General features: G+C 33.4%; 1 protein-coding gene across 4 annotated transcripts in view; it reads right to left on the reverse strand.

The window, feature by feature from the left end:
* The window catches only part of LOC118187783 (liprin-alpha-1-like), a 295871-nt gene that overhangs the window by 76829 nt on the left and 193697 nt on the right, over positions 1-25345 (reverse strand). For all 4 annotated transcript variants that reach the window (XM_085819989.1, XM_085819990.1, XM_085819988.1 and 1 more), the window contains exons 3-6: positions 16190-16354; positions 12983-13057; positions 9451-9525; positions 4197-4415 (exon numbers count right to left, since the gene is read on the reverse strand). In XM_085819989.1, the coding sequence (XP_085676115.1) occupies positions 4197-4415; positions 9451-9525; positions 12983-13057; positions 16190-16354 (534 nt within the window). The remainder of the gene's footprint in view (positions 1-4196; positions 4416-9450; positions 9526-12982; positions 13058-16189; positions 16355-25345) is intronic.

Below are 25345 nucleotides of genomic sequence, written 5' to 3' on the forward strand. Positions count from 1 at the left end.
AAAACTTATCACTGATTTTCCCATAAAAACTACAATCTGAAATCTTTATGATTATCTAACACAGAGGTGCTCAATCAAGTGGAGTTTCTACACCACATAGCCACAGCCATAAAAGGATGTATCAAGGAGTACACAAAAATATGCCAAATTGCAAATCGCCAAGTGCATTCATAATTTAGCATTCTTTATTTGTTGTGTCCAATAAAACTATTTACTTTTTAATCTGCAAAATTACTTACCAGGAAAATTATAATTATAATATTTTAAATATGAACATTAAGCCTGTATTTTGGATACTAGTACGTAAATATCTAGCCTGATAGATTTGCTAGTGGCAAGCATAAACAGTACATTCAAAATGTTCATTTGAAATTTTTGCTAGTCTGAATTTTTAGATGTTTCATAAAATAAAATAGGATAAATGTTATATTTATGCTTTTGAAAGGAGACATCATAAACACATAACATTTATGAAGCATAATGAATACAGCTGATAAAATTCCAACTCATAAATTCTTTTTATGTTATGAATCTGATTTCAATACTACACAGTCCATCTGTAACTTCGCAGGTAAATTTGGTATCAGTTGAGAATGCAGTAAAAAATATACTGAAATTAAGTTGATGTTTTCTGAAATTCTGGAAACTGTTGTCAAATGAGTGTTGAAAGTGTTCATATGAAATGGCAATCAATGCAACATATATTTTCATTTATACTATAACTCTACCCACACAATTAAACTATAGCTCTCAGTGAAAAATAGAAACAATTTCAGTTCAATTTTTAAATCTGCTATTCTCTCAAACATAATTTACTATTAATTTAGAAGTCAAACAGCAACTCAAACAACTTTTATACAGGCATTTCACATGATTTTTTTTTTTTTTTCTGTTCTAGTTAATAATGCCCATAATTCCAACCCATCTTTACCTTCAGTTTTTAAGGAAACTATGTTTTAGCTTCTTGTTTCATCAATAGATGATGCCAGTAGTTTAACTGTTGTGCAACCATTCTTATCTTATCGCCCACCAGCGGCCGAGCAGTAAAGTCGCTGAACACTGGTAGTTCGGTCCGAGGTTCGAATCCCGCGAACGGGCTGGCTGCATGAGTGTTTTCGTGGTTTTCCTCATGTGTAACGTGTATACGAGCCAGTTTCCCTTAGAAAGTCCTCCACGAAGGCATCCCTCCTTATAGGCAGATAGCCCTCGAGGCTTTGCCGTAATTAAATAACCTAACCTAACCTAACCTCTTATCTTATCACCACATCTTATCTCGTTCATTTGCATGTTGGTAGATGAGGAAGATGGTTCAGTAGTAAAACCATTGAAACTAGTCCTGAAAAATCTACAAATATAATGCTGATTTTGTTGTTTGCCTTTTAAATTAATCATTGTTCAGAGTTTTATTTTAACCTAAATCATTTACCAGTTGTTTTTGATAATCATATTCAGTTTATTCAAGCAGGGAATAATATCAACTAAAAATCCTCTGAATAGTTCTCTTTTCAAAGATGATTTTGCTGATGCAGGCTACATCAATGAGTTCCGAGGATCACATATGGCCCACGGTTGGACACATCAGGTCTAATACTTCAAAGGAAAGCTTATCATTAACATTAAAAATTTAAAAACAAATTACCTGTTTTTTGTATTTAGTTTGCACAGTAACACTGGAAACAGTTTTAAGCTAAATTTCATTAAATTTAGTCGTTCAAGAATTTCAAGATCCCAAACATAAAGAATCAAAATATCAATATAAAATATTAAGAAAAGTTACTTCTTCCATATATTACATTTGGAGACTTTTGCATTTTCTCAATAAAGAAATTAATTAGTCTAGAATACACCTACGCATTATATCTCCCCTAGATTGCTTATATACAGGCTTGCCCCAAATATTTCCCAGTTTCCATTTTGCCAGCAGATAAAATTTACACAATAGAAACAATAAAATCTGTCTTCAAGGCATTGTAAGTAACTTCGCATAAGGAAAAAGGTTCTAGTGTAGAAAAGAGAGCTCTTTGATTTGACGCCAAAGTACCAATGCTGGTACCAGTTTTCTGGTAACCCAGAATCGATTCTGTTTTTCCAATGTTATGGCAGCCAGTTTTTTTTTTTTTTTTTGGTTTGTTTTTTGTTTGTTCCATACCAATGTTTTCTGAAGTTTAACTTGATTGGAACTTCTTAGTTTAGTGGCTGAGAAGCTATATGATATGCAGTACATGTATCATATATTACAAATCATGTATTTTGAATTATTGGAATTTTAATTACCATTAATCAACCTTTGGTTTTCATTAGCTGGCTGGTTCTATTTAATCATTGTCCTGTCATTTCCACAAAGAAATATGTCTGGTAAGATAAATTCTCTTTTTTTTTTTTTTCCCATGACTTAGACTGAAAGGGTAAGAAAGCTGTAACTGACTGGTGTACCAATAAAGATTTAATTAGTTCTCGCTATGAATCTTAAGTTTCTACAAAAGATGTGCATCTGGTCACGTTTAAGGATCAATCAGATGACTATGAGTGGGTTTTTCACCAGAAAGATGCCCAAAACTGGCACTCATAAGAACATAATTGAGAGCTTGCAGAGTCACATTAAGTGCGACTTTAACAAGCAGGGTCTTCGGCAGTCATTTGAATGACATTTTGCATTTCTACTTTGCAGAGATTATGGGCCATCACCAGTACCAGGATCAGGAGAAGGAGGATCAGTTTCAGAATTACTTGATTTGCATTATGTATGTGCAATAGTCATATGATGCTGATACTGAGATGTTGCCGAGAACACAACAATGAGTACTTTAGTTGCTTTTGTAACATATGTTTGGGGTGTTATTTTGGATGAAAGCCATCTCAGAAACATTGTTCCTTGGCATCACAAAAATTGCCAAAAATATCAAGGGCACTCAGCAGCAAAATAATAATGCATAATAAGTAATAAAAAAAAGCATGTAATATAAATATTTTTGTATTATAAACATTCAAACATATTATAGCTTAATAAAATTGTTTATAACTATTTTATTTTTATGATATTCTAAGGAAATTTATACAATGTAAAGGAAAAGAAATGCACCTGAAATATACCATTTTGTGAAATATCAAGAATAAAAAGCATGGCACCAGAACCATATACCACTGAAAACTCTTCATATTTTTATAGCTATTATTCAAAAGCATTATTCTTTTCCAGAGATTCTTCCTCTTTGTAGAAAAATGTTGCCACTTTTACAATATCAAACTAAGAATGAAAGGTAAAAACTTAGGCTTGGTTCTAACACATATAATGAAATGTTGAAAGATGCTTGTAAATATGGTTAGTAATAATCATGAAAATCAAAACTTCCTCTTAAAAAAATACAGGATGCCCACAGATGATGTATACAATTCCATTGTCTTGTGCAGTACAAGGTACATTTCCCTCTTGTTACAAGAAAGAAACTGGAAGCTGTCAGAGTTTTCTTAAAGTCAACAGTGCCTTACAGGTTACAATGAGTAGAGGCAGTAGTGGATACAAGTAAACAGAAATAGAATCTCTGTCATAGTTTCAATTAAAAAAATTAGCTTTCTTTATGAGGTTGTATGAAGAATGACATCTACAAGACAAAGTCATGTTTACTGATGATCTCTATGCTTATATTACTGCAACATTTCAACATATCAAAACCAGCATTTTGCAGACGTGGACCCATACTGTTTACATTAGACAAAGATTGAACAGTATATCTATCATTGAAAAAAGTTCTTTGCTCTTCTGTCCAGATTCATTTTATGAGCAGTTCAAATTGTATAGTAGTAGTAAATCATTTGTGGATACCCTGCATGTACAAGAATTTTTTAATTCTCTTCTTGACATTATAAGGTAAGAACAGTTAAATAACTCATAAATAATGATTTTAGAAAAGTTACAAATGTTGGATTTATTGCCTGAAGAAATGCATCAATAATGGAAACATTTATGTTGAAGCTTATTAAAAAATATCTTTTCAAAGGAGGCACTGGTATCTAAAGCATTCTGTGAAACAAAACTGCCTCACACACAGTTAATATGTTCAGTTTTTATATAATATATAAAATAATACATACACATTAAATACATTTTATACATTATAACTAATGTATTATTCTGTTTTTATATGTTATATTTAAGCAATCATTTTTCAACAGGAAATTTGCAACATAAAGAAAATCACCTCTCTCAAATCTCTAGATAATCTACTATTTTCCATATGCAAACGAGTCAGTTCTTTATGTGCAGCTGACATTGAATCTTCTAATTCTTCCACCTTCCCACTGAAATCAAGTAATTTGTTGCGACCAACAACTATCTCATTTGCTTGCTTTTCAATTATATCTTGCAATTCAATGACCTTAGATGCTTCAACACCAGCATCAATACTGCCATTTGCAACCTGAAATGGAGCCAAAAATGATTACTAATAATGAGGACAACACAGAATAAATTTTAACAAATACAAAAATCTCTTAATTAAACAGATGTTTCAATACAGGCCTAATTTTGGATGCAAAGAAATCAGAATTTTAAAAATTAACTTATGGTAATATAAAAAATAGAGCACTATATAATATTTCAGGTATTTATTTTATAGAAGATGATAATTAAACAGTCTAATTGCAGAACTGTTTTAGGGATGGTAAATAATTCATACTTAATATTTTTATTGTTCTCTTCCAACTAGCAATTTGCATTAGGAATGATAAGCCAATGATTTTTTTAGTCAAAGCTGCTCTATTTAGTTAAAATAAAAATTATTCTAATGAATGCAAGTATTAGGTTGCTCTGAAATTTTGCAGTATTACTAACAGGAAAAATTTATAATTTGTCAATTTTCATTAATTAAAATGTTTCTTAATTTGTGCACTTAATCACATTTTATTATCACAGTAAATTTAAGTTCCTTGTTTAAAAATTTAAAATAAGCAATCATGAATAACAAAAGAATATTAAAAAAGCTGAATACATGCATTTTGATGACGAATGTATCAGATGTACCACATAAATTAACATTTGCACAATTAAGCAGAATCAGGCATGTCCTTAATAATGATTTGGACTACATTTAGAACATCAAAGAAAGATTTAACCAAGAAAACTGGTGAACAAGTGGGTGTGTCTCAATAATATCAATAATAATGTAGGCAATCAATAAACTGATAAATGAATAGAAACAGAGAGAGAGATCAATAAAGAGTTAAATAGTTGCCTTCAATGTATAGTATGTCATATGCAATTTCCTTTCAGTTAAAAATGAAGTGCTTGCCTTTTTCAATAACTTATTTATAAAATATGATGAAAAATGGATGCTGAACCATAACTTAAAAGCACATGCTGAAAAGTTATTGCTTAGCTTTTAGGAAAATATCTTTATAGTAGTATAATACATTATAAATTATTGAAAACCATGCAAAGTATTATAAGAAAGTACCTACAATCAATAATTAACTTATTTAAATGTTGAGATGACAGGAAAAAAACAATTCTTAATTCCAAATGGAAAGCTAGGTTTCTTTATCAACATGAATAAAATGTCTGCAAGATAGACAAAATGAATAAATAAATAAGGAAAATAAAAATAATGTGACGAATTTTGTACACATTTTAGTGAAATTATATGCGAAATTGTTGCATTTCTTTTGTATAATGTAACATGAAAATCTAAATGAGAGAAGCTTGCGGAAAAGTAAGAAACTAGAGACAAGTATATTTAACATTGAGCCTCCCTAATTTGGCAAGCTATCACCAAGTTGACAATGGTTTTGGCGACATTTTGGCCCGGTCTCTGCATCACCGTAAAAATAGGTATTGCAATTGAATAACTGTAACTGTTTTCAAATACTCTTTAGCCATACTCGGTCTGCCTTCCTGTAATTTCGAGAAGCAGAATGTATTAGAAATACCTCGGCGGACGAACCCGTACGCACGCGACAACAATGCCATCTATAAACCATTTTTATAACTGCGATATTCTGTATTGTACTGGGTTTCTGTTGCCGGAGCAATACTTCCCAGTCATGCATAGAGTTCCATGCGGAGCCTGGTATTAGAAAATTCCTGATTGAGTTTCCTCTGAGGGGAGAAAAGGGGATACGGCGGAATTTACGCCCAGGCTCAGGAGATGACGCGACCTATTTGCAACACTGGTCCAAACAAGAACAAGTCCAAGGTAATTACTCCAAAAGTTCGTAAGATACTCGTAGTATAGTGTAGTAGAAGGACTCGTAGTATAGTGTACTAGTATAGTGCACTCTTCTAGTACACTATACTCGTAGCCTGCTGGCACTTCACTGAGATTGGTCTAAATCTAGATTGGAATCCTTGTCAGAAGAGATGAAGTGGAAAGATGCACACGGAGCGTCAGCACGGAGTACTGACGAGAACACTTAATTATTGGCTTGCCTTATTAAGTGTGCAGCATAAGGTCGGATGAGCAAATCGTCCGGGATGATTTCATATCTCAGAATATACTCAAAGTTAGCTGTACTGTTAGTCTTTGCTTTTCTGAAAAAGTTTCCATTTATCTTGGATAAATGGTCTTTGATGTTTGAATGTGAAGGTCGCGATGTAAATCTTCATTTCTAATATAGTTCAGGCCTGACAACTGCAGTGTAAAGCCTTCTTTTGCGTGCAAGGTTTAATCCACAGTCCTTAGAAAGTAGTGGGTAAAGCTTTTTCACAATGCCGTATGCTTTACCACAAACATTGTTTATGCGTGCATTCCATGTAAAAGATCGATTTAAAATGAATCCTAGGTATTTTGCCGTGCTTACATTAGGGACTGTTTTCCCGAAGAGTGTAAGATTACAGGTGAGGGGGTCTGTGGTCTTGAATTTTCTGATAACTAAAACTTTTGACTTCTCCGTGTTGATCTGAATTTTCCATCATTGACACCATGCTTCAATATCAGGAATAATCTGCTGAATCTTTTCCAAGGCGTGGTTTGGTCGTCTGGACTTCGCGATGATGGCGGTGTCATCCGCGTAGCATGCTAACATAATATTATGGTCTTGTCTGAATTTTGGGAAGTCATTTACGTACAAAATATAAAATATTGGTCCAAGGATACTTCCTTGTGGGACACCAGCGTAAATTTGATGTGGGTTTGAACTGGAATCTCCTTGCCGCATTGAAAAAGTCCGGCAGTTCAGAAATGAGAATAATTTCCCGAGGAAAATTCAAATTGATGAGCTTAAAAATAAGTCCTCTATGCCAGACGCGGTCAAATGCTTTTGCCACGTCTAGCATGAGGATGGCTGCACTATTTTTGTTATGTAAAGCCGCTCCAATATATTCAGTGATTCTGACTAACTGATGAGAAGTGGATAGTCCTCTTCGAAAACCATGTTGTTCATCCGCCAGAATATCGAGGAAAGGTTTAATTCTATCGTAAATTATTCTTTCAAGAATTTTTCCCAGTGTCGACAGGAGGCTAATTGGTCTGTAACTGGCCGGTTCATCGGGAGGCGTGCCTGGTTTTTGTATCAGAAAAATGCTTGCATGCTTCCACGGGGTTGGAAAATATGAATGCGTCAAACAAGCATTGTAGATGCTAGTCAGCTTGGTAATTAGACAGTGAGGCATGTTCTTCATCATTCTGTTCGTTATTTTATCACTTCCAGGCGCCTGTTTTGAATTGGTGTGCTTGATGATATCTTTTATTTCTAAAGGAGTAGTGAGCTTAATCGTGTTTATCGGTGTGCTAATCTCAAGCCATTTTTGAACAAAAATATCAGAGTCATTATTATTCGGCATTACATTCGGAGTGAACTGCTTGCTCAGATGCTTTGCGAAAGTGTCCGCTTCTTCCTGATCCGTATATGCAAAACTGTGTGTTGTTTTGATTGGCTGAGAATGATGATAAACTCTTTTCAGCTTCCGAGTGAAGTTCCAAAATGAACCGTCATCCAGATTTAAGTTGTCTATTTTGTGACTCCATACTTCGTTTCGTTACTCACTGATGAGAGCTTTAATCTGCCTTGTGAGTCTAGTCTTAATAGCCGGATTCCAATCTTTACTGTACTGTTTGCGAAGTCTGTTCCGTTGAGTAATAACTGCTCTGATACGTGCAGGAAGTGTGCCGTCCAGGTAATTGTTCCCCATTTCTGTAGTTGCATTTTGTAAGAACTCCTGAAGTTTATTGGTAAAATTTTTTACTGCAGCGTCAATGTCTGGTTTAGTTTTAAGAGAACCTAAACTGAATTTCGATGTGCTAGCGATATTGTGAAATAGGTTCCAGTCCACTATTTTCTTTGGAGTTGGATTTGTCTTGGGAGCTCCTTTTTATAACTAGACAACAATGCCCAGTTTTATAAATGGCAAATAACACTCCGCGCGGCACGAAAATGCGTAGTAGGTGGTTAATGGAAAAGTATGCTGAAGGCTTATCGAAGCAAAAAATCAGTTATTCTTAATTCAAACAGCACTATACGGTCTATGAATATCATTTACAAAATCTAATTTTGGAAATTTCTGTCAAATTTCTACTCATTAACACACTTAACATTTCACAATGCACTTGTCTGAAATCTGTAATCGTCGCCAAGTGTAATGTCGGCACACTTGCTATTCAATTACTGATATTTAAAACAAAAATTGTTTTAGATATCACTGTGTGAGTTATTTCTGAAGCTGTTGTGAGTTGATAGTCATAGTAATGAAAGCAAAAAATAATAAAAAAAAGTATTCGCCAGATTGGCGTTATGTGTTATATGATATTCAACAGGCTCCACAACACACATTCCACGTGAATAGGCCACAGATTTTCATTGAATGTTTGAGTTTGACATGTATGCCGAGCAATAACGGGGCTACGAAACTAAATTATTGATCATAACAGATTTATGATGGTAAATAATTGTGTTTCTTCAACACGGAAGTGTATTATTTAGTATCGAAGTGCAGAGTCGTAGCTAGAATTTTCGGCGCCCAGGGACAACTGAAGATTTCGCGCCCCCTATTGCTTGCCAAGGATGGAAAACATTTAATTCTAAAATGTTGTAACATCAGTTTGGCGCCCCTTGGAGTCTGCGCCCGGGGACAGATGCTCCCTCTTGCCGCCCCCCTAGCTACGCCCCTGTCGAAGTGAACTTAAGAATCAAGGCAATCGGCATGCTTTACTATAAAAAAAATGTTACTGCACATGCGTGAAACACTAAGCATATGCTACTATCATAATCTAATTCGTTCTCATTTTCTGCAAAAAGTCCTTAAAAAAATTGTTGATGGTCGGGAGGTCCGGATATTGGATGTCGGGATTTCAGACTTTATACTGTAAAACATCCATTCAAAGGTCATTAAAAAGTTTTTTGTTTTTATTTCCTATTTAAAGAGGTAGAAATGATTTCATTAACTTAATTAATTTAATATTTGAAGTAATATTCAAATAACAAAGATACATTTTGCAGCAAATGAGAACAATATAACATTACCTTTGAATTATCATCACTGTTTTTCATTTTCATTTCGTCATTTTGTACAAATCCACGGGATTTATATTGAGACAGCTATAAAGAGACATGTCAATTATTTCTGCAGGTTTAAAGGACATAATTTTTACCTTACAATACAGACGATGATTTTTATAGTTAACAAAATAATAAGAGAGATCTCTATAAAGAATTTATAAATATTAACAGCACTTCATTTAGGTTCAATCCTCATTATTCACAAAATTAAATTCTTTTGGCATTTATTTCAAATGAGAACAATGGATAAATAAATAGTAAAATATTAGCTAGACAAATGGTAAAATACCATTTTCAAAAACAAATAATTTTGAAAAAATATACTAGTTCAGTTTTTCTGAATATACAGCATACTGAAAAAGATGGCCATACACTTTTGATTCTTAAATACTGATCTTACACAACAAAAAGTATTTCTCAGATTGAATACATTTTAAGTGAAAAAATATAAAATTATATAGTCCTAGTTTAGTTTATTTCTCTATAGAATAGCCGTTATATTTCAAGAAGCATTTTAATGAAAATATACATTGGTTTCCTAAAATTAAGGAAAAATCACAGAAATAGCGATAACTCGCTCAAAGATAAACCAATCCGCATAAAATTTGAGTATGATGTCAAATAAGGAACGCTGCTAAAACTGCAGTAGGCAAATTAGTGGCACTTCAACTGAAATACGTGAACTGTGACCGCTCACGTCACATCATAGAAGGGAACGTTTGAGGTGGGCACGTCAACATGTCCACTGGACAGCTTATTAATGGAGGGCTGTTTTCTTTATGGATGAGTCCAGGTTTAGCTTCCAAAGCGATAGTAGGCGTTATTTGATTTGGAGAGAACCTGGAATAAGTCATCCTCCATCAAACACCCGTGACATGCATAAGGAGGAGGCAGTATCTCTGTTTGGGGTGGCATCTCTCTGGTAAAAGCACTGTCTTCATACGCGGGAACATTAATGCTCAGGCCTATATAGAAATCCTTTATGCTTATGCGTGCCCTTATTCAAAGCAATTGGTGAGAATTTCCCGCAACGAGACGACAACGCTACACCGCACAGGATCGTGGATGATTATCTTCAGCAGCAAACAATTCAGCGCATGGAATGGCCAGCTCGATCATCACACTTCATGTTAAAGGTAATTTTCCTACACTAAACTGACACATCCGACACATTTGATTCGTTTATTTTACACATATGCTAATATCTATGACATAATTGCCTGGTATGTTATTTTATACCTTACTATGTGTTGTATACTGTGGGTCAGTTTCATTAAATTTTACTCGTAACTTTTTGATTAATCATCATTTATGTGATTTTTCCTTAATTAATGATAACCCGTTTATGTCAAGGATAAATAAATATGGGAATCCAGGCCGTAACCACCTTTTAGAAATGTCCTATACCTTGCAATAAAAATTTAGTATGATAAATAAAATAACGCTGCTATACAGGCTTTAATATACTTGGTTTATACAAAAGTTCTTGTTTTTTTGGAGATTCAATTAGCGGTGGATATGACATCGTACATAATACTATGATTGTTGGAATTTTCAACCAGTAAAACGTACAGGAAGACAACAAATAAAGGCAAACTGCTTGTAAGAATAAATCATTCGGTAAAAACATTTTTAAACGGTTTAATATAAAAAAAAAAAGAAGAAGAAGAAGAAGAGCAGCATATCAGACCATTTGCTGTACTAGTTCGGCAGAGGCAGCACTGAACGGGATCGTCAGATGTACAGGAAGGATGCGTTTAATGACAGCATGTGTCATCTCCGGTTTAAAAAGTTCAAGCACAAAGACAGGTGCTTTAAAAATTAGCCATGTTCCATCAACAGTTTCTGAACAGATTCTGGAACCAAGCCATATTGAATGCCTTCCATGTAACTGTTGAGGAATTAACATAAACTCTCAGAACAACAGTTTGAAGAAGAACGCACGCAACTGGGTTCATTCCAAGGCTGGATCAGTGTGTTCCACATCAGCACTCTGAAAAGCAATGACAAGTGAGATCCAGTGTCTTTCTTTGTTTTCTCGTTCTCCAAATTAGCTATTTTTTAAATGAATATTATACATACCAAACAGATGATGAGAAATGGATACTCCATGGTAATTTTACATATCGAAAGGCTGTATGCCATGAAGCAAAGCCTAGTTAGTCACACTACAAGTTTAGCAGGCTTTGCAAAGTGACTCATCAAGAAAAGACTTCATTTTGAAAAGGTTTTGTAAGCGGCCAGTGCTTGTCAGTCGCCAAGGCGCTATCTTTTAGCATGAAAATTCCAGACATCATACTGCTTTTAATCACTTGGAAAAACTATTAGAGTTTGCTGGTAAGCTTTACCTTATCCTTGGCATTTACTCCTTCGGAATGTCATCTTTTCCGAATGTTGACCTTCAAACCTTGGATGATGGGCAAGATGTAAAAACAGAATTAATTTTTTTTTTCTTTGCTTCTATAACCAGAGGATTTTTATCGAAGAAATCTAGACTTACAATCTAGACTTACAAGGTACCTTCTTTTTCCCATCAGCCCAAAATTATGTAGAAACTATGCTAAAACCAGAGCTTTTCCAGATGACTTGTGTGCTTCACCAGGCAAGCACTGCACCTTTTTGTAAAAACATGGAAAAATCGCTCATTCAGATTTAAGTTAAAGCAAAAGGGGCACTTGTGAGCAGCGAAAGCTCCTACTTCAGGGCGTAACTTATACATACCTTAGTTTAGTATATGTGGTAATATTATTTTATTTATTAATTTAATAATATGCCATTTAATCACCAACATAACATTTAATATCATTTGCTGAGGAAAACATGAGAAAATGATTAAATTTATGAGTTGTGAATATTTCACAAATTTTAACTCCTTTTTCCTTTAACTGATTGATCTAAATATCCGCTGTATTATGCAGACATGGATAAAAGATCCTGTCTTTTGTCTTCCAAAATGCAGAAAGCTCTTTTTGAAAAAGAATTAATTAGGAGAGTTAAATTAATTAATAAACGGCACTGGCATATTTTTCTTGAATCTACTACTAAGCATGACTTGTTAGGTAAAAGTTAGTACTTTTCTTATGGGATTTTGAAAATTAAATTAGAATCTGCTGAACATATAGCTAATATTTTTAGAACACGTTTGTGGAATATATCAAATAATACACAAACTGGACACATAACACGGTCTCCTTGCATAAAATAATACTTATTAATAAGTAAAGCAATAGTGCTTAAAGTAATAATTAAATGCTTATGATATAAACTCAAATCAGCTTACTATAAAATTGAGCTAATTGAAAATAACACCAAAAAATCATGTTCGCATAGAATTTAGTTTAACTTTACAAATTTTCTTTTAATATAGAGTGGTGTATATATGAAATAATACCTTCTATTAAAGAAATGGTTGTTAATTATTTAGATACAATTGCATGCTTAAATAAAATTAATTTGATAAAACTGAGATAAATAATTAATAATATCCTCTAATCACCTCTTCATTTTGTTGACTAACAATTTCTTCTAGAGCAGCAACTCTCTCAATAGAAACACGGAGTTTTTCTCGAACCTATATAATATTTAAAAAAGAAAAAGTGGGGTTATTTACAATCATTGATATTATGAGACAGACAGATAGATTTTTGCAAAGTTACTAGACGAATAGTTCTTTTTAAACTAATTTCTACCGCTCACTTGCACATAATAATACATTTATTTCCATAATAATACATAGAATTTATAAATACATCAAAATAATAAAAAATACAATAGGTGGCTTCGAAGTACGCAGCAATGCATCAGAAATATACACAAGACTGCAATAAAATAAGGCATAAATAAATAAAAACACAATAACACAAAATATTACTTCAAAATGCAGAGAAATAAACAAACAGAAATATCTGTATACAATTTCTAAAATATGAAGTAATACAGAAAAATGTGTTCTGTTAAATAAAAAATATAAGCTATTTAAACGTATAAGTTTCAAGATTTTATAAATTATTTAGAAACGAAATGAAACATGAACATTATTTCCAAGATAGACGCGCAAAAGCGTGATTTATTGGGCTGTGTAAAGAAGTTTAGAGTCTGGAGGAGAGCACTTCCTCTTCGGGTAAAGACATCGAAGAGAAAAGAATACCAGGAAAAAACGTCGTTGAACTGAAACATTGTAAAATTCCTACTACATTGTATGGATTACGACAAAGCTTCCTAGTGTTATCTGCCCATAAGATAGAGAAGCTTTTGTGAAGGGCGTTTTACGAGGAACTGGCTCGTATTCACGTTACTCAAGGGGAAAATTACAAAAAATCTCATGCATTCAGCGCGTTCGCTGGTCCTTGAATCCGGCCGAACTACCAATATTCAGCAGTTGTAGACATACACTTTTCAGATTTTAAAAGTTGCAGATGTATCTTCGCTGTTTCAATATGCAATGATTTGTGTATGTTAGAAGAAATGAGAAATATTTTTAGCGTTACTATTCCAGACATTTTGAACTAACTACTAATTTTTAATTTAAAATTCCAGGAGGAAACTTAAACATTCAGAATTTGAAAATGAGTAGAAATTACGGTTTCGAATTTCATTAACACTATAGTGGCCAACATATTGTCTAAAAGAATAAGACTTAGAACCTAGGTAAATTTTATTATTATTTTAAATAAACCCAGCTTTAAACAATTTCATTTAAAATTCTTGAAGAATTCCTAGTCCCCCCCCCCATGCGTAACGTGAACATAAGCTAATTTCCTCTAGCAAGTTTTCCACGAAGGCATTCCTCTCCTTGGGCAGATGGCTCTAGAGTGATATCCTGTAATTTAATGCATTCAATCATGCAATCTAAATATTTCATCTAAAACCCCTCTTGGTGCTACTTTGGTAGACGGTTGCACGGATTTTGGCGATTTTCCTTTGGCGAGTAATACAACTTCTGGTAAACCCATTGCTGGATAAGTTATTTATGGTAACCGATACTTTGTTGTCATTTTATTTAAAAAATAGTGCGTTTTATTGTGCATAAATTCCGTGTTTAAAATATTATTTATGGCTTTTAAATATTAAAAATCAATTTAATTTTGCATTTTTATTTGAAATAAAAATTTTATTGTTTATCGTATTTTATGAAATTTTATGTTGTGGATGATGTAACCAATGACGTCACCTTACTTTAAAAGTAATTCGTTTTAATATGTATAAATTTAATCTAATGTTTTAAACATTATTTATGGCTCTTAAATATTAAAATACAATTTAATTTTGCATTTTTTTTAAAAAATGATTGTATTATGTATGAATTTTTAAATAATTTTAATTCTAGCCGTGATGTAATAAGCTCTCTGATTGGTTATAGAATATTTGTGCATTAACGAACTGTAATCAGCTCCCTGATTGGTTACTGACAATTTGTGCATTTCCGCGCCGTTTTAAAATTTAATTTATATCTTCGAATTCCTTCAAAGATGTCTTCAAAGATGTTATCTAAATTATGATTTTGATTTTTTATTGTGGGACTTATCAATAAACAACAGGTTAAACACTCAAAAAAATGTAAGTACATATTTTTCTTTTATTTTATAATTGTATACTTCAATTTTTGTTAAAAAAATTAATACACTATTTTCAGAAATTGCTGAGATAATTATTGTCCATATGTTTTAATGTTAATTATATTCTATATAACGTATTTTAAAGTATTTGAATTTAATAATATTCTAATTCTTTTAAATGTTGGTAGGATGGTTTTTAATTCGATATTCAATTTCAGTAATATTTTAATCTAATTAAACGTTGGCCCAATGTTTTTATAGCGGTGTTTTTATTCTCTTCTTTGCTATATGAAAGTAATAATAACCTTACTTTAGTATTTTATACTCATAGTAAATGTATTTATTTACACTTGCTTGCCATCTTAAAAAATGACATTTTAAACAAAAAATTAATCCATTACTTTTAACGATATTTATTTATTTATTTTTTAAGTTTCGAATACTTTACTATGCGTAAAAACAGCGTTTTTCAAGATGGCTGACGTTTGTAAAAATCGCGCCAACAATTCGGCCAACGTAAATCGCCAAAAATCCGTGCAACCGTCTACCAAAGTAGCACTCCCTCTTTTCTGATGGTACCTGTTCTTTCTTTTTCGGGTAAAGACATCGAGGAGAAAAGAATACCAGTGAAAAACGTGTGTATTAACTACAGTTTTATACGACTACTTTTGGAATACCCGTTGTTTTCTAGTTTTTTACTCAATTAATTAGCAAGGATAATTATGAGTTCCATGATAATTATAAAACATTATTTTGACGGCAAGGCGAATAAGATTAGATAACTACATAACACATATGCAACTCCAGAAAATCGTAAAAATCAGCTAAATGAGATTATAATTTTACCCCGATTATAAGGAACATTAATTTGAAAGACAGAATTACAAATAACTTATCAAGAATCAATGAATTTATTTTACAGAGTGCCTCTTATAATTTCCTCTATTACAAAAATGAATCAAATTTACAGAGATAATCGCTTTAGCTGTGGCAGATGGTTTGCCTAGAGTTCGAGAAAGCAATGAGTCAACAAAAATCTATTATCCATCTGACAAAAATATAGTAATCCAATACCTTCCTGTATCTGCAAAACTGCGAATCCTAATAGCGCGTATGCTAAGTATGCGGCAGATGGTTTCCATACTAACCTTCTCATCGAGAGCTTTGTGATGCTCAAACAAGGACTTCAGAGCTTTTAGGACCTCGACTTCAGATGAGACACCGGCGGGTGACTGAGCTTGCCTTTTCACCACAGTCATCCTTAGTGACCGTTCGTGACGAGACACCAGGCACTCGAGATGTTCCAAGAGAAGCTGTAAAAAGAAAAACATAAAGATAATAGAGAGCAATATATTTTTTGTATCCATTGCTTTCGAGACATAATAATCGACACACAATATAAGTATCGCCCTTTTGCTGCTTACTACTATATTACATACTAGCAGCTACACAGCCAGCCATCGTCTGGCTTTTAAATGTACCGAAAAAATACCTGAAGTGAACACCAAACGTTAAAGTTAAAAACTGAGCAGAATTTTACTCTGCAGAACATCTTCACAAAAATAAAAGTATTACATATAACAAAATTACAATGAAATAAGCAATATCCCTTAACACAAATATTAACTATCCTAATAAATAAATTAAGCAACTTTCCGTTGCCTTCTCTCAACAAACGTCCAGTATCCAAGAGAAATATTAAATTAAAAAACTACACAGAATTATCGCCCTGATTTTTCCAAGTGGCAACAGAGTTGATTTTCAACAGTCAGCAGTCCGTAGCACTGGGTCTATAAGCTTATTAAGGGAAATACGCAGCACGAACAAAAGACACACAAACTCTTTCTTTTATTATACATGTAGATAGATGTAAAGAATTTCCTTTGGATGGAAAAATTCCTTTACATACGGATCTTTTGAGAACATTGGATCTTTAAACAACATAAATATTAAATACACGGATATTGTAAGAAATATTAAATTTAAAAACTACACAGAATTATCGCCCTGATTTTTCCAAGTGGCAACAGAGCTGATTTTCAACAGTCTGCAGTCCGTAGCACTGAGTCTATAAGCTTATTAAGGGAAATACGCAGCACGAACGAAAGACACACAAACTCTTTCTTTTATTATACATGTTGATAGATGTAAAGAATTTCCTTTGGATGGAAAAATTCCTTTACATACGGATCTTTTGAGAAGAACACTGGATCTTTAAACAACATAAATATTAAATACACGGATACTGTAAGTCCCGCAGTTGATATTACGACGCCATAAAATGAAATGAAGTTCTTATTAATCATAGAAAATCAAATGTACAGAAAAATACAAGTATGTGAGTTATTTCAATGTGAAGCAATTACTGTCTGGTTTACATAATAAAGTACTAAATTGAAATTAGAAGAAAGAAATACGCAATTAACATATTAAAAATAAATCCAATATAGCTACATAAAACTGTGTGTTATCATTTAAAATAAATTTTTGAAAATTCTAAGTTCCGACCAAAATGCTAAACAATCACGAAGAAAGAGGAAAAACAATACACTATATTCTTCAGTAATTAGTTTCTGAAGTATGGCGAGACAATAGAACGTTGTCATGCTGTAAGGATTTATTTATTTTCATCTAACTAGTTATTTTATATTAAGTAGCTTCACTGTCATAACTCTTTTTCGTTTTTTTTTTTTTTTTTTTTTTTTTCCAGAATGGTAATTTTTAATTCGCGAATATTCAAATGAGGTAGTATTCTTGAGTATTTAAAGGAAGGATTTAGGTTGTTTAATCAGAGCGTATTTTGCCTGTTGAAGGTTACGTTGCTAGTTGAAAATTTTCATTAGCAGTCTGTCTGTGGCATTGCGTTATTCTTGCCATTAGTGCTTATCTCGCCGATATAAGTTTCAGCCAACTTGAGCTTTATTCACTGCTGTTTAGCTTTTGGGTAATTTAAGATTTAACTTAGTTTTAATTTCAATTTCTATCATTTTGTGTTAAGCCATAAATGCTGGCTGGTTTTGTATGCACAAAAAGTGCCTTCTTGTGCTTACAAAACCAGGCAGCATGAACGAAATGAGCGTGAACTAATAAATAAATAAATTATTATTGGAGTTCTTAATAAAAGGGTCTTTTACATTCTTCTTATGTTCTATGTCATCTTGCTAGACATAGCGGTAAGTCGCTTAGATTCCAGCTTGAGTTTCTCGATTCAGTTATGCTTTCCCAGAAGGTATGTACGATGCAATATAAAGACAGCTGTAATTTTAACTCAGCTTCAGTTCTTACAGATGCAGATCAACATTTTTAAGCAGACACTGTAGTTGCTTTTATAAAGCTTGCCATTTAATGGCGTAAAATTATTTCTTGTACTACACTTAATTGTCCTAAAATTAACTTCACTCTAGAACTAACTTAGACTCTTGTTTTTACCAACTTGTACACCTAACGATACTGATGAATTTTGTTCTGTTCAAATATTCCCCGACACACAATAGACAATTCCCGACCCAGACATTCGGAAAGAGGTATTCTGATGAATATGATTTTTCCAGACCATACATTTTTTAGAAGGAGAGAGACATCATCAAAATTTTAGAAAATCTCAAAATCTTAGATTGGACTTAGTTTTATAAAATTAATTTCAATCTAAGATTGAGTTTTGTATAATTTTTGAATTAGAGTTGGCATGCTTTACTTTCAGTTATTAATTTCAAGCTGCACCGGATACAGGAGTAGAATACACGGATTGGCTACCGGCATGCTAAGCTTAACAGTGAACTAGATGTGCTAAAATTAATTACAGTAGGTTACTTCCTTAGTGCTAATGCCTTACAGTAATAGCAATTACAGAAGGGTAGCTGTTTTCTGGTTTCTTGAGGTTAATATATTATAATAACAGGGTTATTCAAACTGTAATATATATCCTAAGTTTATAACAGCTATTTTAAGTTTATTCATCTTTCCTATTTTTTCTAGCTTCGGCTTACAACGCCTTACCAGAATGAATTTTTAGAATCGCATTAAATGCAAATAGGAGGGAATACTAGCTCATAAGTCGAAGTTCCACTGACTTCGAGAGAGAGAATTAGATTTCCTGAATAGCGCCCGTTTGCTTTTTGGCTACGTCTCTCTAAATGTCACTACCTTCGACCGTATAGCGCATTTGATAGCTTTGTTAACTAATTTAAAATTACGGGCCAACTAGCTTAGAATTTGTGTTAGCTTCGGTTAGATAAAAGGGAGGAGTGCTACAAATCTTTCGGTGCTTATTGGCACCATAGCTCATTAAAGATGTGCGAAAAGCAGCACCTCAAAACAAAAACATGGAAAGAATCACAAACAAAATTCAATAATTATTAAAAACTACAATATAACTTGAAAATTACCATTGCTTCTAATCAAATCACATTTAATAATTAAAAAATATTTATTGGAAAAAGTACGAATATAACATCTTTCACGTGACCACTGAATCTATTCAGGGCCGTTTAATTAATTTTCAAAATGTAAAAATTTATTACGTAAACATTCGATAGCTTAATTTCTGGGTCATAATGTCTGCTTCGGGCTTTTCATGATAAAGGGGCTTTTCGTAAAATTTTTAGCGGTAATGTTTTTCTTCTCTTTTTAATTACTTTCCAAGCTCCATCAATTGTAATAGTTTTGCATTTAGAAGAACTCTTTTCCGCAGGCTGAAAGCACAATAGTCATAAGTGAAATGTTTGAGGACATGACAGGTTGACGAAAAGATATGCATGCAAAATCCCTAGTGGAGTATCAAGTCACTGGGAAAATGAAAGCGAGTTTCTTCAGTAAATAATGGACGCAAATATTTTACCTGGTAGTATGATGAGTCGATGTTAATAGTTTCTTCCACTTTTCTTACTTTTAATCCCCCAGTGTAAAAATAATAATAAAACATGCATTATATAAAATAATCATAATCATCTTAACGTAGCTTTCTTTGCACTGTCGAAACCAGTTACCTGTTTTCTCCTTATTTTCGATAAGCAGAGTTTAGCTATAGGGTCATAAAGTATTTCCACTTATCTTCTCTGGTAAAAAGTATTCATACAGGGTTCTACAGCATTTTCTGTGTTTAGCCACATGCGTCAGCAAAAGCTGATAACATTCATTTAAAATTTTTTTTAGCTTATTTAATCTACAAATTTTTATTTACTATTGCTATAGGTACATTTAAACATTTTGTAGTCGATTTATTCATCAGCAAATTTGCTGTTAGTATGATAAATACATACTTTCTGTTATTACCACATTAAAAACAGTGCTTATGTTTTCGGGAATTCTCCTTTCCATGTAAAAGTATTAATTGACGTCCTTTATTGATTATTAATACTGCCCATTTTACTCTTAGAAATTTTAATATCATGGTTCCACAAATGTTTCCGAATTGCGGAATAAAAATATTTCTCTTCGGAAAGGGAAAAAACATAACAATCTATTTACAACTTATTTACATTTAACTTGAAAGGAGAATAAATTTGAAGGTATCAGATGATATTTCTCATTTAAAATTTTACCCTCTTGCTATAGGGGGAAGTAACTACAATTATTAATAAACGTATTTATATGTTGTGAAAAAGTCACAAAATTTTAAGAAATTGTGTCATCATAGTCATAACTGGTTTTCTAATTGAAATTAAAAAGCAGTCAAAATGACTTCCTTGGGCAAGCTAGTGTTAAATTGGTGTTTCTTGTAATTTATTTCCAGTCTTTTGATAAAATAGTATTCAACGTCATTTATTTATTACGGGACTTAGTTCAGATACTGCCAAAGAGAAGTAAATTGATATTCTTAATACGAGGTCGCCGCAAATTCGATTTAACTTCGAAAGTTCTCATTCATTAAAGAAACACTCATTCATTAGTTTTGGTCTCAAAAACGCATGATCTTTTCCTTGAAGTAAACAGTTATATCCATTAAAAAGAATCCAGTCAGTTTCAGTTTTAAAATCCACGTCGTTTGCGCTCAGCCTTTTCCATTTTTTTTAATACAACGGAAATCGCATCAATGAGTTTTGAAAACTGTCTGCCGTAGAAGGAATGCATTCGAGGAGGGTTTTAAAGAAACACCATGGCTTAGACTCGCGTTTCACGTGGGAAAAACCCACGAAAAATCCACATAATCAGCTCATTCACCAAGATCAGAAGCCAGAAGGAACTATCAACTAATCTAAGCCTTTCGCTCTCTAGTGGCGAGATTCAAGGGTTGGGCACGTCTGCATTATAAGGTGTAAATCTATGGTAATATTATATATGTCGCTCTAGAAGTTTGCTAAAAATTATCTAGAAGACCGAATGAAGCTGATTACAAGTGCGAAACTAAAGTTGTGAATTTGACTCCCATCTAAGATTTGGCTACAGATATAGTGTCTTCCCCCCCCTCCTTTTCGGTGTAACATCGATCACCCTCTATGGTGCATCGTGGACAACGTTCTCTATGATGAGACGGCAAAATGATCGACCGGTTCGGCCATTATTCTACAGCCATTGTTTAGCCAGGCAACGCTTGCCTGTTGGGAAGGGGGTATAATATATCTAGCTCCTTGAGAGGCAAAAATGTTTTCATATGGCACTACTTTCAAATATTTTTTGAAGATGTTTTGAAGCTCTTCAGAACCAGGCATAACGGCGGATTTTATTTCTATACAAGAAAATCCTTTAATTTTTTTTGTCAAAATTTTATTTGAATATGATCAAATCCATTAACTGATATCTAAGTACCTTAAGCTGTAAGGATCTTAAGTTTTACTAACGTTTATTTTATTTTAAATCTTTACTATCACTTCTTATTTTCTACTTCCGGCCAGAATTAAAAGCGTTAACTGATTTATGCAAAATTTGTCTGGCGAACGCCAAGTACTTAAGTTGTGGCTTTTTGCCAAGCGAGAGAGAGGAAGGAGTTAGTCGAAGCAGGCCGCTTGCCTTAGAAGTTTTACTCGGTTGCTGTTTGCCTTCCAGGCCAGAGGTTTAATCCTCGTGATAATTTTAAACGTATTGTAGTGTTCACAGTTCTCTGTACTACATACGGCTCCCTGTTAATATCCGGCCAATCTTCCCCGTAGACCCTTGTTTATTATTCCAAATTTAAGTTAGAGTTTATTTAGTATTTTTTATATTCTTACGTTCAGACCACAAGTAGTTGGTCTCTGTATTCCGAAGTACGGAAATTATTGTAAAGAGTGAAAAATAAAGGGTTTTGTATACCCTTCCTGTGTATCTTGTCTACTTCCCACAGTTATTGAACATAGCTTTAGTAAGCTCCCTGTTCCGAGTCAGGTCTGTGCATGTTCCCAAAGAAAGTAAGACGGAACATTGAACCTGATAAAGCAATCTAAAAATGTTGAAAGTGAATAAACGTATTTAACTTGAAAAGAGAAAACTAAGCCATTCAAACTACTAAAAGAATAAAATAACTTTTTAATTGCCTAATTCATGTTTTGTACAAACTAAGAAGCAAAATAAAAAACACCAATTTCTTTGAAAAGAGAAGGGAGAGAAGAATTAAAAAAAAATTTCCCCTCCTCGCTAACACAAACTTAATTAATTTTTTTCGACGTATACTTACTCGTTCGGTTTTCTAAATAATTAACTACACGAAAACACAGATTAAAAAAATGTTAATAAAATATCAAGTATTTAGTTTCTAGGCTATGTACGAGAATATACGGCCTCAAGAAAGTAAGTTGGATCAATAATCTGATGAATTATAGATTTTGGTGAAGATAAGTGTTAAGTAAGAAAAACCTATGTTCTGTTTCTTTACTTTGCCGTAAAATCATGGGCACCAATGCTGTGTTACTACTTCCTCTCGAGAGGAAACTAATGCAGAAACAGACAGGTGAAACCGTAACTAACTAAATATCAACTGAGAAACTAAACTCTTAAGATTTCGCTAATTACCACACTTTTAGTGATCGTATAGGTAAAACGGTAATGCATTGTGTTGTGAAAATGCACCCGGGACGGCGCCGTGAGAGGATCGAATAAACAACATGTAAAATCAACAAATATATAAGAAAAACACATAAAAGATATAAAGAAAACATAAGTAATAGGTTTCCAGATTAAATACCAGTTTATTCAAATTCCTCACAATTAAAATTAAATCTTATCCTAATCAGAGAGTCAAATGTCTTATTTTTGTTACAGTTTCAATTTGCTTATTTTTAGACACAGGGAATTCTTCAATTTGTCATTTACTTTTGTTACATTTAAATTCATGATTTGCAAATCTATTACATGACTCTTTTAATTTAACGGGTACCCGTTCTATAATTTCTAAGAGGTTAAAAAAACATATTATTTGCAATTCACATCTGTTCTAAGGAAGATTACACAAACAACTTAAATTATTACATCCTAATTCATATAAAGACCTTAAGGTTTGTCTCGGTAAATTAAGAAGGGGAAAGGGAAACAATTGAAAGCCTGAGAATTAATTTAAGATTCGACGTTGTTTTTACATTCCAAGGAAGTTGTTGAAACCTTACTTAAAGTTCAAACACAAAAAAAATAAAACTTATCTTGGGTGGACATCTTGAAGTGGAGGACTCGTATCCTAATAAGCGTTGACGTCGGCGGCGCTGATCCACGGTTACAAATGGAAGTTTCAGAGGGCATCGTCCTGTCCTGGCACTATTGGCGAAACACACACGGCAGGTAACTGGTTTTCATAACGACGAAGCAATTTTCACTCTGGAAAACAGAAACAGCAGCACTGCTGCCCAGCACGGCTGTCCGCCTGGTCTTCCCGCTTCGAAAAATCGGGCCACAAGTCTTAATCCTGAAAATCTTAAATCCTTTCGAAAAAAAAAAAAAAAACTCGTGCAACGTCGGGCAGAGATTCTTAAACATTTTTAGTATAACTCGCCCGGTTCAATTTCGCCTTTTAGCCAGAACGCGGCAGGGGAGCATGTTTGCAGCTCCCGGGCGGAAACGTCTCTCTAGGCAATTACAGCTCGCCTTCTATCGCTCATCCCGACAGCAAGCTCGAAGTTACAATCTTAGCCCAAAAGTAAGTAAGTCCACCCAGTAAGTGATTCCAAGAGTAAGTGAGAGTGTGATTCAAATCTTTCAGCAAATACTCATCCTTCTACAATCTCGCCTCTTAGCCAAAACGCGGCCGGGAAACATCTCTCTTCGTAAATTATATCGTTTCTATCGCTCAACCCAAGAGCAAGCTCGAAAGTAACGTCCACAAGTGCCAGGACAGGAAGTCTCGCACGAAAAGTGATTCAAACTCGAATTTTCTTCCTCTCCTTCACAAACGCGGGCTCCCACTATGGCTTCAATTATCGCCCCCTTAATTTGGGCAAATTTTGCGTTTCAACCCCTGAATGAGGAAATAAGGGTGAACGCGCATGCGCGCCCCTCTTCAATTAGCCAACAACCGGACCTTCCGATCGCCAAAACTTGAATGACTTCCATCGAAGGTTAAGTGGTAACCTCTGACCCTTCTGTCACGTACTTCCTGTCCTAAGGTCAACTGCACAATGAAATTTCTTCTAGAACATTCTAAAGGACAAAGCGCGCGAAATCATGACTTAGCAAAATTGCCTCCCTTTCCCTGCTTCTTTTCACAATGAATCATAGCTTGTACAAAAATTGCAAATAAAAGAAAAATAAATAATATTCTTTTAAACTAAATAATATTCCCAGAAGCATCTGTTTTCCAAAAAATTAAAGCATTAAAATAAATAATTCAGAATCAAATCAAATTAAGATTTCCTTAAATCAGAAAATCATTCACTTAGTTTTTATAACGCGGTCAGACAATTCTCTACACAACATAAGTATGGTATTTCTAGCAGAATAATCATTGCAGTTATTGCACCAATAAACTAAGCATAATAAACATATATAACGATGAAAAGATAAATCCCTTTCCATCCACCTCAAGGTAGTTAATGATCTCAGAAACTGCTTTAGTCTCCAGATAAAAGCATAAACCTCGAGAGAATATCCTTGTAGTCTAGTCTAGATTATTCCTTACTGGTACGGAACGGGGTTCAGAGATTTGGAGCATAATGCTTTACGTAATTCCTTTTTATTTATCGGTAAACTACACATTTCTTCAGGGAATATCATAGCAATCTCGAAAATCCTCCTTTTTCATTAAAAATATTGAGCACATTTCGCACAAGATCATACGGATGTTTTTGTAAAACTCAGAGTAAGAAGACTGTAAGAAAGTGATAAATGATCGTAAAAGAACGAAAAGAAAGCAGATGCAGATTAAAATATTTAATTAAAATTGAAAGTGAGAAAAATGTTTACATTGA

The sequence above is a fragment of the Stegodyphus dumicola genome, chromosome 7 (genome assembly GCF_044657685.1).
Source record: "Stegodyphus dumicola isolate Sdum_Otavi_A_Nest chromosome 7, ASM4465768v1".
Taxonomy (NCBI): Eukaryota; Metazoa; Arthropoda; class Arachnida; order Araneae; family Eresidae; genus Stegodyphus; species Stegodyphus dumicola.